Source organism: Bufo gargarizans, chromosome 4 (genome assembly GCF_014858855.1).
Source record: "Bufo gargarizans isolate SCDJY-AF-19 chromosome 4, ASM1485885v1, whole genome shotgun sequence".
NCBI lineage: Eukaryota > Metazoa > Chordata > Amphibia > Anura > Bufonidae > Bufo > Bufo gargarizans.
This window is the reverse complement of record NC_058083.1, coordinates 276,113,041-276,130,479: the sequence shown is the minus strand read 5'-3', so window position 1 is coordinate 276,130,479 and position 17,439 is coordinate 276,113,041. Positions and strand designations below refer to the sequence as shown.

Sequence of the window (17,439 nt, the reverse complement as noted above, 5' to 3'; positions counted from 1 at the left end):
GGCCTAAGAGAACAACTAATATATAAATGTGAATAAAATATTGAAACATATAATGTACAGAAGTCCAATCTCTGCAGAATTCCTAACACTATTAGAAAGTTAGTCAGTACATTTCTCACCATGAACTCTCCAGGTGGGTTTCATTTGCTGTTTTAAGACAGAGATATTGTTGTATGCAAGAATAGCAGCATCTAAAGCGTTAATTACTTCCCATGGGTATGCAGAAGCATGACAAGCTTTTCCATAATACTTCACAGTCACTCTAGGAAATAAAAAATACATTTTAGCAATTATTTCTCTTTTCTATGGAATACAGGTCCTTCTCAAAAAATTAGCATATTGTGATAAAGTTCATTATTCTCTGTAATGTACTGATAAACATTAGACTTTCATATATTTTAGATTCATTACACACCAACTGAAGTAGTTCAAGCCTTTTATTGTTTTAATATTGATGATTTTGGCATACAGCTCATGAAAACCCAAATTTCCTATCTAAAAAAATTAGCATATTTCATCCGACCAATAAAAGAAAAGTGTTTTTAATACAAAAAAAGTCAACCTTCAAATAATTATGTTCAGTTATGCACTCAATACTTGGTCTGGAATCCTTTTGCAGAAATGACTGCTTCAATGCGGCGTGGCATGGAGGCAATCAGCCTGTGGCACTGCTGAGGTGTTATGGAGGTCCAGGATGCTTCGATAGCGGCCTTAAGCTCATCCAGAGTGTTGGGTCTTGCGTCTCTCAACTTTCTCTTCCCAATATACCACAGATTCTCTATGGGGTTCAGGTCAGGAGAGTTGGCAGGCCAATTGAGCACAGTAATACCATGGTCAGTAAACCATTTACCAGTGGTTTTGGCACTGTGAGCAGGTGCCAGGTCGTGCTGAAAAATGAAATCTTCATCTCCATAAAGCTTTTCAGCAGATGGAAGCATGAAGTGCTCCAAAATCTCCTGATAGCTAGTTGCATTGACCCTGCCCTTGATAAAACACAGTGGACCAACACCAGCAGCTGACATGGCACCCCAGACCATCACTGACTGTGGGTACTTGACACTGGACTTCAGGCTTTTTGGCATTTCCCTCTCCCCAGTCTTCCTCCAGACTCTGGCACCTTGATTTCCGAATGACATGCAAAATTTGCTTTCATCCGAAAAAAGTACTTTGGACCACTGAGCAACAGTCCAGTGCTGCTTCTCTGTAGCCCAGGTCAGGCGCTTCTGCCGCCGTTTCTGGTTCAAAAGTGGCTTGACCTGGGGAATGCGGCACCTGTAGCCCATTTCCTGCACACGCCTGTACACGGTGGCTCTGGATGTTTCTACTCCAGACTAAGTCCACTGCTTTCGCAGGTCCCCCAAGGTCTGGAATCGGTCCTTCTCCACAATCTTCCTCAGGGTCCGGTCACCTCTTCTTGTTGTGCAGCGTTTTCTGCCACACTTTTTCCTTCCCACAGACTTCCCACTGAGGTGCCTTGATACAACACTCTGGGAACAGCCTATTCGTTCAGAAATTTCTTTCTGTGTCTTACCCTCTTGCTTGAGGGTGTCAATGATGGCCTTCTGGACAGCAGTCAGGTCGGCAGTCTTACCCATGATTGCGGTTTTGAGTAATGAACCAGGCTGGGAGTTTTTAAAAGCCTCAGGAATCTTTTGCAGGTGTTTAGAGTTAATTTGTTGATTCAGATGATTAGGTTAATAGCTCGTTTAGAGAACCTTTTCATGATATGCTAATTTTTTTAGATAGGAATTTTGGGTTTTCATGAGCTGTATGCCAAAACATCAATATTAAAACAATAAAAGGCTTGAACTACTTCAGTTGGTGTGTAATGAATCTAAAATATATGAAAGTCTAATGTTTATCAGTACATTACAGAAAATAATGAACTTTATCACAATATGCTAATTTTTTTAGAAGGACCTGTATAACCAGTGCACAAGTTAAAAGGGATGAAGATATGAAGACACGGCCTTTGCTAATTTTAAGTGGTATATATTTATATACATACTGTGTGTGTGTGTGTGTTTGGGGTCGGTGTGTGTGTGTAAATGTATTATGAATGATGTTTCTGCTTCATATTGCAGGGGTCATCAAATGCTGCAGAAGAGGAAATAAGAAAAGAAGTAAGGTTCCCAAATGTAAGTGCACTAATGGTGAATGCACGTGGCAGGTTTTACCTATGTATTTGTGCAGAAAAATTCCACAGTGGATTAAAGTACAAGTAACTTCTACAGTTTCTGCGCTGACATACTCTGCATGGAATTACATGCTTATTGCGGATTTTCAAATCGTTCAAGTATTTTCACCATGGATCTTAACACTTTCAATGTAGAAAGGGTGAAATTTTACAGTAAATCCACAGCACAATCTGCAGCATATTTGTGGCTATATCAACGATGGAAATTTTCTGCCACATGTGGACTTACCCCTTTTTACGGCGGCACTTCAGCCCAAATTAGCGCTAAAATAATGCGCTGTATCTCTGTGCCTGCAGCTACCTCAGGTAGCTGAGGGCTCGGGGCAGTGATCAGAGACCGTAACAAGTGGTCTCTGATCACGTGATCGCCAGGATACACTGTATCACGGCGATCACTGAAAATTCTGGCAGCTCTCCCCTTCCCCACCTTCCCCCCCGCCCTCAAGAAAGCTGGCGGCAGCGGGCTGGCACATGCGCATACTTTAAGTCGGCCGCCGCCCCTGCATCGGGTTCTCTATCCTCAGGAGAGGAGAAAGAGTAATATTTATACCCCGATCGGGTCCCGCAGCAACCTGAATGGGGAAATGGCCCCCAAAGCAAATAAATAAAGCACTGGAGCCCCCCACCCAGTAAAAAAATGTATAAATACAAAATGATGCGCACTGGTTACTGTGCTGAAGATCTGCCTTCAGAACAGTAACCATCAGGGACCAATAATAAAGGTCCCTGATCATGTGGTCTCCATGATAAACCTATCATGGAGGTTCACATCCATTATATTTACTAAACACAGCAAGGACATGGGCTGTGCTTCTCTCTCCCCTCAGTGCAGTTGTTCTGTGAGGAGAGATCAGACTTACTGTGCGATTTACTGTGAAAAAAAAATCTATTTATAAACTGTCCGTCCGTAACTGGCGGTCAGTAGGTGTCCGTTATTAGGCGTCGATCATTAGGCGTCCGTCAGTGATGGTCAATTATTTTCATTAGGGACCCTGTGTCCATTTGTTAATGGCGGTCAGTTAGTGTCCGTCAGTGGGCGTCCATCATTATGCATCCGTCATTAGGTGTCTATTAGTGATGGTCAATTATTTTCATTAGGGACCCTGTGTCCGTCTGTTACTGGCGGTCAGTGGGTGTCTGTCAGTTGGTGTCCATCATTAGGTATCCATCACTAGGCATCCGTCATTAGGCATCTATTAGTGACGGTCAATTATTTTTATTAGGGTCCCTGAGTCCGTCTGTTACTGGCAGTCAGTGGGTGTCTGTCACAAGTCTATTAGGGACGGTCAGTTATTTAAATTTCTTTCTGAGCTTTTTTTTTTTTTTTTTTTTAAATGGCTCAGAGATTATTCAGTGCAGAGCAGGCACATAAATTTCTCTGCTTTGACTACTCTGAAGCTGACACAGCTTCAGAGGCGGAAATATTTTCAGATAGCAGGGACCTAAGCTCCGCTTCCATCCGCAGACCCCATAGCACTTCATCTCATCCTCCACCCAGCGGTCCCATCCCGTCTATTATGTGGGTTCCTGCCACTTCATTTTCCCCCCCAAGTACCCCAATTTCTATTCACTCCCCAAATGTGGATGTCACCAGTTTTACCCCTTATGATTTTTTCAATTTATTTGTGGTTAATTGTGCAGCAAACGAATCTATACGCCACACAGTTTGCTGTACAAAAGCCCACGTCTATCTATATAAGACGGTGGACCCCCACAAGTGTCCCTGAAATGTAACATTTTTGGGGGCTTACCCTGGACATGAGCATTGTAAAAAAAGCCATCTGTAGTATCGTATTGAGCTGCGTGTACTGTCCACTCAACCCCTGTGTTTGCAGCAGTTATGTCCCGAAACCGCTATGAAGCCCAAATGCGGTTTATGCGTTTTTCAGACAATTCCCAAGTTCCCCTCAGAACTGACCCAGCCTACGATCACCTAAATAAATTGAGACCCCTTATTTCCCTCCTTAAAGATTTATTCTTAAAATTATATACCCCTGAAAAAAATCTATCCGTCAATGAATCCCTTTTTAGTTTTAAAGGCCATCTTTCCTTCCCTCAGTTTATTCCCTCCAAGCGTGCCAGATATGGGGTAAAATTATATAAGATGTGCGAGACCACAGCTGGCTACACCTACGGTCTGTCTGTATATGAGGGCAGAGACTCCTCCCAACTTAACCCCCCAGGCTGGCCGGAAAATATTGGAACATCTGGAAAAATGTTGCGGGATATATTGGCGCCATTCCTGCACAAAGGGTACCACGTGTACACCAAAAAAAATTACACTAGAGTACAGTGACTGCACCGGGCCCCGCCGCGAGTTGCCGGCCTCCAGCCCCTCCTCCCTCCCCGCTGATACATCGCAGCGGTTGATGTATCAGTGTTAGCGGAGTAAAAATGTCAGCATTCGCCCCATAAGACGCAGGGGCATTCCCCCCCCCCCCCACTTTGTGTGTCTTATGGGGCAAAAATATGGTATACTCTTTATTTCATCGTATAATAATTTTGCACTCAGCATGCTTACTACACCACTAAATGCATGCGTTAAGGGATCTAGTTTTTAAAATGGGGTCATTCATAATGGTTTTCTATAATTTTTCAGCTCAACGCCATTACATGTGTGCAATTGGGCCTAAACCATTTTCAGTTTATTATCTGAAAGGCCCCAGGTGCTCGTTCATGTTTTGGTCCTGCCGTGTGTCAAGACATAAGATTAGGGCCACAATGCCGATATTTCTGTAGACAGGAGAAATGAGGTATTACATTTTGGGGTGTACTTCTTCATTTTCATGTGCTCTGTAGAAAAAAATCTGTCTTTAAATTGACACTTTTGTGTAAATAATGAAAACTGCTTAGCATTCATTTCTGCGAAAAACGAGGGGGTCTAAAAGATCGCTAAACCCCTATAGGAATACCTTGGGGGGTCTAGTTTTCAAAATGGGGTAATTTATGGGGGTTTCTACAATTTTGGCAGCTCAACGCCATTAGATATGTGCAATGGGGACTTAACCATTTTCAATTTATTATCTGAAAGCCACTGGGTGTTCCTTTTATGTTTGGGCCCTCCTGTTTGTCAAGACATAAGATTAGGGCCACAATGGGGGTATTTCTGAAGACAGGATAAATGAGGTGATACATTTTGGGGTGTAGTTCTTCATTTTCATGTGCTCTGTACAAAAATAATCTGTCTTTAAATTGACACTTTTGTGTAAAAAATGAAAAATATTTTTTCTGCCTGCTAATCGATAATTTCTACACAAAACTAGGGGGTCTAAAAGCTCACTACACACCTAGATTAATACCTTAGAGGGTCTAGTTTTCAAAATGGGGTCATTTATGGGGGTTTTGTATTTTTTTGGCAGCTCAACGCCTTTACAAGTGTGCAATGGGGCCTAAAACATTTTCAAGCAAATGTTGTGTTCTTAAAGCCACTGGGTGCTCCTTTATGTTTGGGCCCTTCCCTGTGTCAAGACATAAGATTAGGGCCACATTGGGGGTATTTCTGAAGACAGGAGGAATGGGGTGATACATTTTGGGGTGTACTTCATTTTCACGTGCTTTGCAGAAAAAAAAAACAACTGTTTTTAAATTGACACTCTTGTGTAAAAAAATAAAAATGTTTTCACCTTCTTAGCATTAATTTCTTCCTCTGCCTGTCAGGACTAGGGGGTCAAAAAACTCATTACACCCATAGATGAATACGTTAAGGAGTCTATTTTTCAAAATGAGGTAACATTTTTTGGGGGGTTCTATTATTCTACTTATAAGCCTCTGCAAACTTGGCTTGTTGCAGGAAAAAATATATGTACGGTACTTCAAAAATGTTTACATTTATGTTAAAATAGTAAGTCTCTTACAAAATCACAGAACTATAGTGGCCAATATGGGGGAACTGCCCAAGCCCCAAACACTGTAGCGTGTTTCTCATTGGGCGAGCAGTCCCACCACATGTGAACCACAGAAATACAGTGGCAAGTATGGGGGAGCTGCTCAAACCCCAAACACTGTAGCGTGTTTCTCATTGGGGGAGCAGTCCCACCGCATGTGGACCGCAGCAAACGACCATCCCGAGCAAATAATGCGTACAAAGGAGGACGCCAGCGCGGTCCACATGCACCACAAAAGCATCCTACACAGACACAGACTGGAGCATTGTGCGGATGAAAATACAATTATATAAATCACTAGAGAAAATTCACCAAACGGATATGTCACTGACTATACTAGCTGGTCATACAATCAGATATTAAAAGCTGAGACTTTTGCCAATATATTCCTGTCAGGAAGATATCGGAGCCCATCATGCACCACATCACGGTCACTCAGCATGGCAAGGGGTCCTACCACTGCGCTAACAATGTCAGAATTGCTTTGATGTGCAGAACATTTACGAAGTTATTCTCTGCTAAAGTGACACATGTCAAATTTCCAAAATCTGGCTTGGTTATTAAATCCCAAACAGGCTTGGTCACTAAGGGGTTAAGGTTATAACTATCTAATGGTCTTTGCAATCAAAATGTTCTGATCTTTTTTACCATGTTAACACTGTCAATGTCACTACTGTGTTACTCACTCATGTATGACTTCAGTTGGAATATAACCTGTATCGTTTTTGGCAGGATGAGCCATAAGCACGACATCCATATCTTCAAAGGCTCCAGCCTTGATAAGATCAATTTTCCCTCCACCATCTTCCTCAGCAGGTGTTCCTAACACGGTGATCTAAGAAATGGCAAACATCTGCATAAATATAAACTTGCAATCTAAATGTCTAATAGTAATAAAAAGGTAATATGTGTGCAGCATTGGACTGGGGTACCGTGGATCCAGGGGCGTAGCTAGAGGGCAGGCATCCTCAAACTACGTCCCTCCAGCTGTTGTAAAACTACAACTCCCACAATGCCCTGCTGTAGGCTGATACCTGTAGGCTGTTCGGGCATGCTGGGAGTTGTAGTTTTGCAACAGCTGGAGGGCCGCAGTTTGAGTAGGGGGTGCAGAGGTAGCAGTCGCTACCAGGCCCAGGAGCCTGAGGGGGCCCAAAGACCCTTGTACCACATGAGCAGACACCTGTTTTATAGAAGGTGCATGCTGGTCAAGTTACACCTCTGGCTGGAGAGAAGGGGTTAGGTCAAGAATTTGGCATGGTGGGGGTTGCAGTTAAAATTTTTGCCTCAGGCAGCAAGAAGGCAATGTGCTACCTTGCCCCTGGCCACAAAGCAATGAGGGATGGGGGGCCCAAGCTAAACTCTTGCACCAGGGCCCATGAGCCTTTAGCTACGCCCCTGAAACCACGTGTTGCCAATCTCACCGATCTCCTGCCACCTGTTGTGGGAACGTCCATGACAGGAAAGCCCTGAACATAATTAGAATGCAGCCTAATAGTAATTTATATTATGGGGAGAAGTGCACTTTAATAGCGTCATGCATCAGATGAGAAACATGTTCAGGGATAAAATGGAAATATGAAAAAGTGTACAGGTTACCATGGTACTGAGATTTTATTCTATAGTCTACAGATCCTGTGCAAGCATCTTTTCATTCTGGTTTCTCAGTGTTATACCGTGTGCCCCCTAGAACACCAGTACCTTCTTTACATCTGCAGTACCCCAGACCCCGCAGTATCTGCAATTCCTGTTATCTTATTATGTATTGTAATGTTATGTATTTTTCTATTTTGGTCACTCATTCCAGCAAGAGGAGGAATGGTTGGCGGAAACTGGGCTTTTCCTCCCCTCTTAGTAGGCATGGACTAGTCCTGCTTCCTGCCAGGAGGGGGAGTTCCGATTCAGACAAAAAAGGCAGAGGAAATACATGCCAGAGGTTCAACTCCTATGAACCTTATACGATTCTCCTGTGAGACCAACACTCCAGAGCACTGGCGGATCCGGGGGGGGGGGGGGGGTACAATGGGTCAATTGCCCCCCCTTCCCTTGAGAATACAGTGAGAGAGAGGGCTTCCGAACGCCCGATCATCCGAATCAAGTCACTGCGCAGAGTGCACTGACGTCACACGCTGCCTGCGGGAAGTGCCGGCGGGAAGTGGAAGGAAGGAGCAGCTCCGACCGAGCAGGAGGAACAGACTTAGTCTCAGGACTCTCAGGAGCGCAGCTCTGCTGAGGTAGTGTCATTGTCAACTTGGTCTGAGGCCTCATGCACATGACCGTTGTGTGCATCAGTGGCCGTTGTGCCGTTTTCCGTTTTTTTGCGGACCCATTGACTTTCAATGGGTCTGTGGAAAAATCGGAAAATGCACCGTTTGGCAGCCGCATCCGTGATCCGTTTTTCCTGGCCCTGAAAAAAATATGACCTGTCCTATTTTTTTCACGGCCAACGGTTCACGGACCCATTCAAGTCAATGAGTCTGTGAAAAAACACGGATGCACACAAGATTGTCATCCGCGTCCGTGATCCGTGTCCGTGATCCGTGTCTGTTTTTTCCTATCATTTCAATGGCAAACTTGACTTAGATTTTTTTTTTTTTTTTTCATGTCCGTGGATCCTCCAAAAATCAAGGAAGACCCACGGACGAAAAAACGGTCACGGATCACGGACCTACGGACCACGTTTTTGCGGACCTTAAAAAAAAAACAGTCGTGTGCATGAGGCCTTAGACTGAGACTTAAGACTTTGCTGTGGCTGGGAAATGGGGATTGCTGAAACTGAAAGGGCCAGGGGAAAGTTTGTTTGTGGGGGGAGTAGTGGGGGACTGACTGTAATAACTAAGGTAGGGGGAAAATTAGGTATTACTAACTGGTCTGTTCTGCCGGGGATAGCTGAAAGGGGTTCAAAAATACTATAAATGGGGGACTGCTGAGAGGGGTTAATAACTATTGTGAAAGGTCCTTTACAGTAGTTATTAACCCCTTTCAGCATCACCCCATTCACAGTATTTATTAACCCCTTGGGGGACTGCTGAAAGGATTAATAAATACTGTGTGAAGGGGGGACTGGCTGGCTCCAGTTAACCCCCGGCCCCTCCACAAGTTCTTCTCTTTCCTCCCCCCTGTCCCCACCCCACCATAACAAAGTCATCCACTGATGCCCATAACAGTGTTATCCCCACAGATGCCCCAAATGTCTCCAAAACTGTTAAATAATAAAGTTATATGTGTTTAAATGTCACCTATTTGTTTGTAATAAAAAAAAACGTAATTTGGAAAGACAAATGTGACTGTTTTTAAATAAGGTTGGAGCTGTACGATAGGTTAAATAAAATAGTCTGTTCTGTAAGCACCACATTATTTTCTGTCCGCCGCCACAAAACAATCTGGAAGTGCCCCTCCCGAGACCAGGCTCTGGATCCGCCACTGCTCCAGAGAGACCTTCAGTATTCAGAACACTGCTCCCAGAGAGTATCAGTGTGAAAAGACAGCAGAGTGATCAGTGAAATGATAACTATGCAGACACTGCAGGTCACTGCAAGAACACTGCAAGGTTAGGGACTATGGCTCAAACACCCATCACCCAAACCACATCCAGGCCAGACTAACTCCAAGCCTGTGTCATATTGGACACCTATATCCACAAGTGCCTGCTAGTTCTATTAAACTGTCACACAACCAGTCACCCTGCCTACTCATCTGGTGCCAAAATCTGCACTTTGTGCTTACTAAGTAAAAGAGACCTTTATATGTTTACTTCTGGCCTAATTCTTCAAACTACTTTTCCACTGCACCTATCCCCAGGGAGCAATGGTCTGAGGGAGTAAACCGTGTCACAACACAGTCATAACTTTCTATTATTCTCTTTTGTATTACCTAACTTTAGCAAAAGAGGATGAGCAGAAGGTGTGCACTGCCTTAATTAATCCCATCTCTATTGTAGGTATTTCTCCCTCTATTTCAAATCTACATAATGGCGAGTATCTACTATGCTAATGAAAGCTTGCAATTAAGACTGCCTAAACACTGCCCCTGCTGCTCAACCCCTGTTGCTACAGTTAGGTTTTGCAAAAAAACTGTGACAGCAATCTGAGTTTTTAACCCTTTCTGGACTTCCGCCATACATTTACAGCGTAAGTTTAGTCTTTATAAATGGCGGCCACTGCGTTTTTAAAAGCAGACACCTGGGGGTCATGTCTGAGTTTGGCAATAATGCTGATAGCAGACATAAAGCCCTCAGCTACCATGGTCAAATGTGACCATGGCATCTGAAGCAGCTTTCCCCTGGAGCTCTGTGCTCCCTGGGCTTCAATGGCTCCCCAGCCTGACGATTAGGGGAGTTGTTGGTTGTCTCTTAACCCCTTAAGGACCAGGCTCATTTTCACCTTAATAACCTGGCCATTTTTTGCAAATCTGACCAGTGTCACTTCATGTGGTGATAACTTGAAAACACTTTGACTTATCCAGGCCATTCTGAGACTGTTTTTTCATCACATATAAAATTCATTTTTATTTATAAAAAAATATCAAATTTACCAAAAATATGGAAAAATTAGCAAATTTTTAAGTTTCAATTTCTCTACTTCTATAATACATAGTAATACCTCCAAAAATAGTTATTACTTTACATTCCCCATATGTCTACTTCGTGTTTGGATCATATTGGGAATTATATTTTATTTTTTGCGGATGTTACAAGGCTTAGAAGTTTAGAAGTAAATCTTGAAATTTCTCAGAAAGGACCAGTTCAGGTCTGAAGTCACTTTGTGAAGTTTACATGATAGAAACCACCCAAAAATTACCCAATTCTAGAAACTACACCCCTCAAGGCATTCAAAATAGATTTTTTACAAACGTTGTTAACCCTTTAGGTGTTCCACAAGAATTAATGGAAAATAGAGATACAATTTCAAAATTTCACTTTTTTGGCCGATTTTCTATTTTAATATATTTTTTCCAGTTAAAAAGCAAGGGTTAACAGCCAAACAAAACTCAATATTTATGGCCCTGATTCTGTAGTTTACAGAAACACCCCATATGTGGCCGTAAACTGCTGTACAGGCACACGGCAGGGCGCAGAAGGAAAGGAATGCCATACGGTTTTTGGAAGGCAGATTTTGCTAGACTGGTTTTTTTGACACCATGTCCCATTTGAAGCCCCCCTGATGCACCCCTAGAGTAGAAACTCCAAAAACTGACCCCATTTTAGAAACAATGGAATAAGTTGGAAGTTTTGTTGGTACTAGTTTAGGGCAAATAGGATTTTTGGTTGCTCTATATTACACTTTTTGTGAGGCAAGGTAACAAGAAATAGCTTTTTTGGCACCGTTTTTTTGTTTGTTATTTACAACATTCATCTGACAGGTTAGATCATGTGGTATTTTTATAGAGCAGCTTGTCACAGAGGCGGCGATACCTAATATGTATACAATTTTTTTATTTATGTAACTTTTACACAATGATTTCATTTTTGAAAAAAAAAATCATGTTTTAGTGTCTCCATAGTCTGAGAGCCATAGTTTTTTCAGTTTTTGGGCGATTATCTTAGGTAGGGTCTCATTTTTTTCGGGATGAGATGACTGTTTGATTGGCACTATATTGGTGTGCTTATGACTTTTTGATTGCTTGCTATTACACTTTTTGTGATGTAAGGTGACCAAAAATGGTTTATTTAGCACAGTTTTTATTATATAGATATTTTTATAGAGCCGGTCGATACGGACACAGCGATACCTAATATGTATACTTTTTTTTTTATTTATGTAAGTTTTACACAATAATATAATTTTTGACCGCGGCATATGAGGGGTTAATCCACCGGCATCGGCGTTATCGCCAATGCTGGTGCTATGCAGCAGGGATCCGGCAGTCAGTAACCGCCGGATCTCTGCTGCTGACCGGGGGACCGCACGCGGGGGGAGGAATGACTGCAGGACGAGAGCATTCTCGTCCTGGGTCGTTAAGTTGTTAAAGCCCTGGTCTCTCTGAAGAAAACAGGGCTCTTAGGCTGGGTTCACACGGGCGTGTCCGGATTAGGTCCGGATGCGTCCCGGTGTATTGCGGCAAACCCGCGCGATTAGGTACGCAATTGCAGTCAGTTTTGACTGCGATTGCGTTCCGATGTTCAGTTTTTATCACGCGGGTGCAATGTGTTTTGCACTCGCGTGATAAAAACCGACTGTGGTACCCAGACCCGAACTTCTTCACAGAAGTTCAGGTTTGGGTTAGTTGTAGTGTAGATTGTATTATTTTCCCTTATAACATGGTTATAAGGGAAAATAATAGCGTTCTGAATACAGAATGCTTAGTACAAGGTCAATTGAGGGTTAAAAAAAAATAAAAGAAATTAACTCACCTTGTCCTCTTCATCGCGCAGTTCCCGGTCTCTTCTGATGAGCTGTCGGCTAAAGGACCTTTGGTGACGTCAGATCACATGCTCCAATCACATGGTCCATCACCGTGGTGATGTACCATGTGATTGGAGCATGTGATCTGACGTCACCAAAGGTCCTTTAGCCGACAGCTCATCAGAAGAGACCGGGAACTGCGCGATGAAGAGGACAAGGTGAGTTAATTTCTTTTATTTTTTTTTAACCCTCAATTGACCTTGTACTAAGCATTCTGTATTCAGAATGCTATTATTTTCCCTTATAACCATGTTATAAGGGAAAATAATACAGTGAATAGACTGTCACCTAGCAACCATGAGTGAAAATCGCACCGCATCCGCACTTGCTTGCGGATGCTTGCGATTTTCACTCAGCCCCATTCATTTCTATGGGGCCTGTCCTGCGTTACAAACGCAGAATATAGAGCATGCTGCGATTTTAAAGCATTGCAGAAGTGATGCGTGAAAAAAATCGCTCATGTGCACAGCCCCATAGAAATGAATGGGTCAGGATTCAGTGCGGGTGCAATACGTTCACCTACCGCATTGCACCCGCGCGGAAATCTCGCCCGTGTGAACTCAGCCTTAGAGCTGAAGCCCGGCAAAACTCAGAAAACTGTGATGGAATTGTGTTGTTTTTTTTTTCAATTTCACCCTATTTCGAATTTTTCCCAGCTTCCCACTACATTGTATGCAATATTGAATGGTGCCATTATAAAGTACACATTTCCCTACCAAAAACATTATGGCATTATGGCTGCAGGAAGGTTGGGAAAATGGAAAATCAGTGCATCATCAAGAGGTTAACTTGAACCACAAAGTTTCAGTTGTAGAAATAAACAACATTTTCAGTTGTTGAAATAAACAACATTTTATTTTACCAACAACACACAATAATTAGATAGATGTAAAGAGGGGTCCGTTTTTCTATATAAGACCCTTAAAACTGTTATGTTTAATATATCAATCTAAAACCTATTACCCCAACTATGATTGGATTACGGTGCCAATCAATCACCCTGATAGTTCAAAGATACAAAAAATAAAGATAGAAATGAGATAACCATACAGAGAGGAGCGGGTCAGGGTCCCGGGGGAGGGAGATAATCTTACCCTGTATAACCCTACTGTACCCCTCAGCCCAGAGAAGAATCCTGATGGTGAAGACTCTCTGTCCACGTTCCTTGGCTAGATAGCCCTAAATTATCCTCAAGGTGTTTGGGGGGGTGAAACCCCCAAGACCCCGACGCGTTTCCCCCAACAAAATGGGTTCCTCAGGGAGTCAGGATGTTGGGTATAATCAAATAGTTAACACATGATAGCCAAAAAGACGAATAAATAATGATAAAAAAATAATGAATAGTACAGGAGGGTGGCAAAAATAGACAGAAAAATGTATATAGACAGATGTAAATAAAGAAGATTTCAATATCTGTCTCACTTTTTGGAAGTCTACCAGAATTAGGCATTAGGCATCTACAGGGGGTTGCACGCGTCTGGTGTTTGAAGTATCAGGCAGCCAGTATCATTCTAGTCGACTTCCAAACAGTGAGACAGATATTGAAATATTCATTATTTACATCATTTTTCTGTCTATTTTTGCCACCCTCCTGTACTATTCATTATTTCTTTATGTGTTAACTATTTGATTATACCCAACATCCTGACCCCCTGAGGAACCCACTTTGTTTGAAGAAACGCGTCGGGATCTTGGGGGTTTCAACCCCAAACACCTTTAGGGTAATTTAGGGCTATCTAGCCAAGGAATGTGGACAGATAGTCTCCACCATTGGAATTCTTCTCTGGGCTGAGGGGTACAGTAGGGTTATAGAGAGTAAGTTTATCTCCCTCCCCAAGGATCTTGGCCAGCTTCTCTCTGTATGTTTATCTCATTTCTATCTTTATTTTTTGTATCTTTGAACTATCAGGGTGATTGATTGGCACCATAATCCAATCATAGTTTGGGTATAAGGTTTTAGATTGATATATTAAACATAACAGTTTAAAGGGTCTTATATAGAATTCTGTGGATTAGTTCAAATACTTTTTACCAGTGTCATTCACTATTTTGATGATGGAGAAGCTTAGGTGTAAGTTACTGTGATTGTAATTAACATTTTACATTAAATAATAATTGAATAACATCAAAGCAGTGTCAATAGAAGCCCCCATAGCTGCATACAATGTGCCAGGAATGACAAATTTTTCTAACATAAAAGCAGTTTCTGACTAACATGAGATAGTTGTATTGCCTCAAGCAAGACAAACATGAAGTAACGCTAGGGCGCTATGAACAGCAGAGTTACGGAAAGCAGCCTATAGTTGACTTTATGACTGGCCACAGTCTACACTTTATTACTTTTGCTGTGACTTACTCTTGTGGTGGTGTCAGAGATTTATCTGCTCTGCCTGGGCTCCAGGCAGTACCCCCCAACATTTTTGGGAGATTCGCATACAAACTGCGAGAGTAGGCAAGTATGAATTACAGAAATATGTGTGCTTTTTTAACTGTACTAAACTATGTATATGTAACATCAGACCCTTTACCTGGACCTGCCGTGGTGGTTGCACACTCTCCAGAGCTCCTCTCAGTCCAAGTGCAGCAGCCGCCCCGACTTCAGCAATCAGGTTGTGCCCACAGGCATGCCCTATCCCAGGCAGAGCATCATACTCGCACAGGAAGCCTACATGCAGACAAGGGCTGTCAGTGGCTTCAGAGGTCCACTGTGCTCGAAATGCAGTATCCAAATGGTAGTGGGCTTGTACCTCCCATGCCCGGCTGGAGAAGAAGCTTGTAAGGAGTTGATGAGCTGTGTGTTCCTTATAAGCCAGCTCTGGGGTCTTCCATATGTCCTGGCTCAGGGCATGTAATTTCTCTGACTCTTGCTCTATCACATCACACACTTGCTGCTTGCACTGCTTTAGAAGAGCCATCTCAGATCTATCTCTGCCTCTCGTACGCTGCTCTCTGTCACAAACCTTAGTTCTGTTGTAAGTTAATGATGAGGACTGCCTGAGGGTGACAGCATTCTACAGCTACAGTTTGTCACGTTATATATGGTACAGTGAAAATCTAAACTCCACCCACACCATTCTCCCTGCCTACTTAATCAATCCGCCCTAAACTACTGCCACCAACTAGGTGATAGTCCCTAGCATGCACAAGATCTAACCTCGGAGAAAGGTAGGAAACACAAAACTGTGACAGAGCCAAAGAGTGACAAACCAAAAAGTCAAAAACACAGCATGGTCAGATACCAGGAGGTAACATCAAAGAAAGTGTCAAATACACAGCAGAGTCAACAATCAGAGGCAAAGTCACTACAGGCAGAAGATCAGTCAACTAGGAATCAAGGAAGTGGCACAAGAGCGCCTGTGAGACAGAAAGACCAATCACAGGCAACTGTGGCCAGAAGTTGCTTGTTTAAATACCCTGATGGCATTAGGCGACCCAGCTCTCTGTAAGCGGGCTGGTTGCCACAGTATTGGATTGGCACTGGCGGTATCGGATTAGAGAGGCCAGACAGATGGGTAAGTACATGACACAGTGAACCTGAAAGCTGTCTCTGTGCCAAAGCATGCAGAATATTACAACCGCTTCCTTCTGGGAACTGTAGTCAGTCAAGAGAAGACTATGCTTGGCATAAGCATCCCACGGACTTCAATTCCCAGAATTACCTAGGAGGTTATTTATCTTCACTCTCTCTAGAGATCATTCTTGGAATACACATGCTACCACTGCTATCTTAATAAATACCTAGTGATTATATATTTTATTTTTATTATATGTTTACAGTAGTAGTAGCTGCACAGATGTACTGGAATGATGAATGAAAATGGATAGTTGGAATAGAGACTATTTACTGTAACCTCTATTGACATGTCTGTTTTATAAATCCTTTATTACCTAAGCAAGAACAATTGTGGAGCATCATTGTTTGCGCTGGGGTAAGTCTGTACACTATGGTACAGTCTATTTAGTGTTGACAACCTGCTGACAAGAGGAAATTGTAATCACGGATATTAAATTATTCATACACTTCCAAGGAAGAACAACAGAGGAACAGCATATCAAAGTTTTAATAAAATGTGCTGCAGCGTTGCATTTTTTATGGGGAATATAAATGCATATGTAACACCACAGAGTTGTGTTACTACATGCCTCCACCCCGCTACTATCTTCTAAGAACCTTTACATTGTCATCTAATATGATTTTGCTCATGTCTTCACAACATTAAACACTGTATTAATATACAATTATTGTTGTAGTTTTCTAGGTTGACCAACAGGTGGCAGAAATGCTTTGGTAAGGAACTAGTTACAGTTTAGTGTATCTAAGCTGGAATGGTTCATTCCAGCTTAGCTCCCCTCTGTGGAGGTGAGGACTGTTCCCACATCCTACACCTTGGGTGGAGAAGGAAGTTAGGTCAGTGTGCCAGCCAACCCCTGTTGGGGAAGGCTGTGTGATAGTCTTCAGGAGCCCCCTGCTTAGGGAAGAAAGCCAGGATTTTGTCTCGGCTGAGACATTGATCACATACCCAGACTGAGCCCTGCAGCCTCAGCTGGATGACAAGAAAACAGACAACCTCCAGAGTTCCAAGACAAAAGCATTCCCTGAGAGCCTATCTGTGAGTAAAGTCCAGAGACCTAGGAGAAGCCATATCCCTCGTCAGCTAGTCAGTCCCCACAAAGCAGAAGATAGAGAGAAGTGCAGAAGATAAATTCCTGCCACAGTTTCCGAGCTACTAAGCAGATGTCTTATCCTGCAAGCTCCAGATTTATAGTGCAGAAGATTTATTCCTGCCAACCATTGCCAAAACCTGCTGGAACCAAAGACCAAAGCTGTATTCTGCTTGGATGAAAGTTATCTTCAATAAAGAAAAATTTGAACTTCACCTAAAGGTCTGGATATCAATTTCTGCTGCAAAATCCCTCTATTACTCCTACTATCACTACACTCAATTTATTGCAAGTG

General features: G+C 42.7%; 1 protein-coding gene across 1 annotated transcript in view; it reads right to left on the bottom strand.

The window, feature by feature from the left end:
• Positions 1-15,556, bottom strand: part of LOC122935374 (peptidase M20 domain-containing protein 2-like) — a 57,836-nt gene extending 42,280 nt beyond the window's left edge. The window contains exons 1-4 of the mRNA XM_044291138.1: positions 15,552-15,556; positions 15,011-15,449; positions 6,768-6,916; positions 120-262 (exon numbers count right to left, since the gene is read on the bottom strand). Of these exons, the coding sequence (XP_044147073.1) occupies positions 120-262; positions 6,768-6,916; positions 15,011-15,449; positions 15,552-15,556 (736 nt within the window). The remainder of the gene's footprint in view (positions 1-119; positions 263-6,767; positions 6,917-15,010; positions 15,450-15,551) is intronic.
• Positions 15,557-17,439: the final 1,883 nt, after the last annotated feature.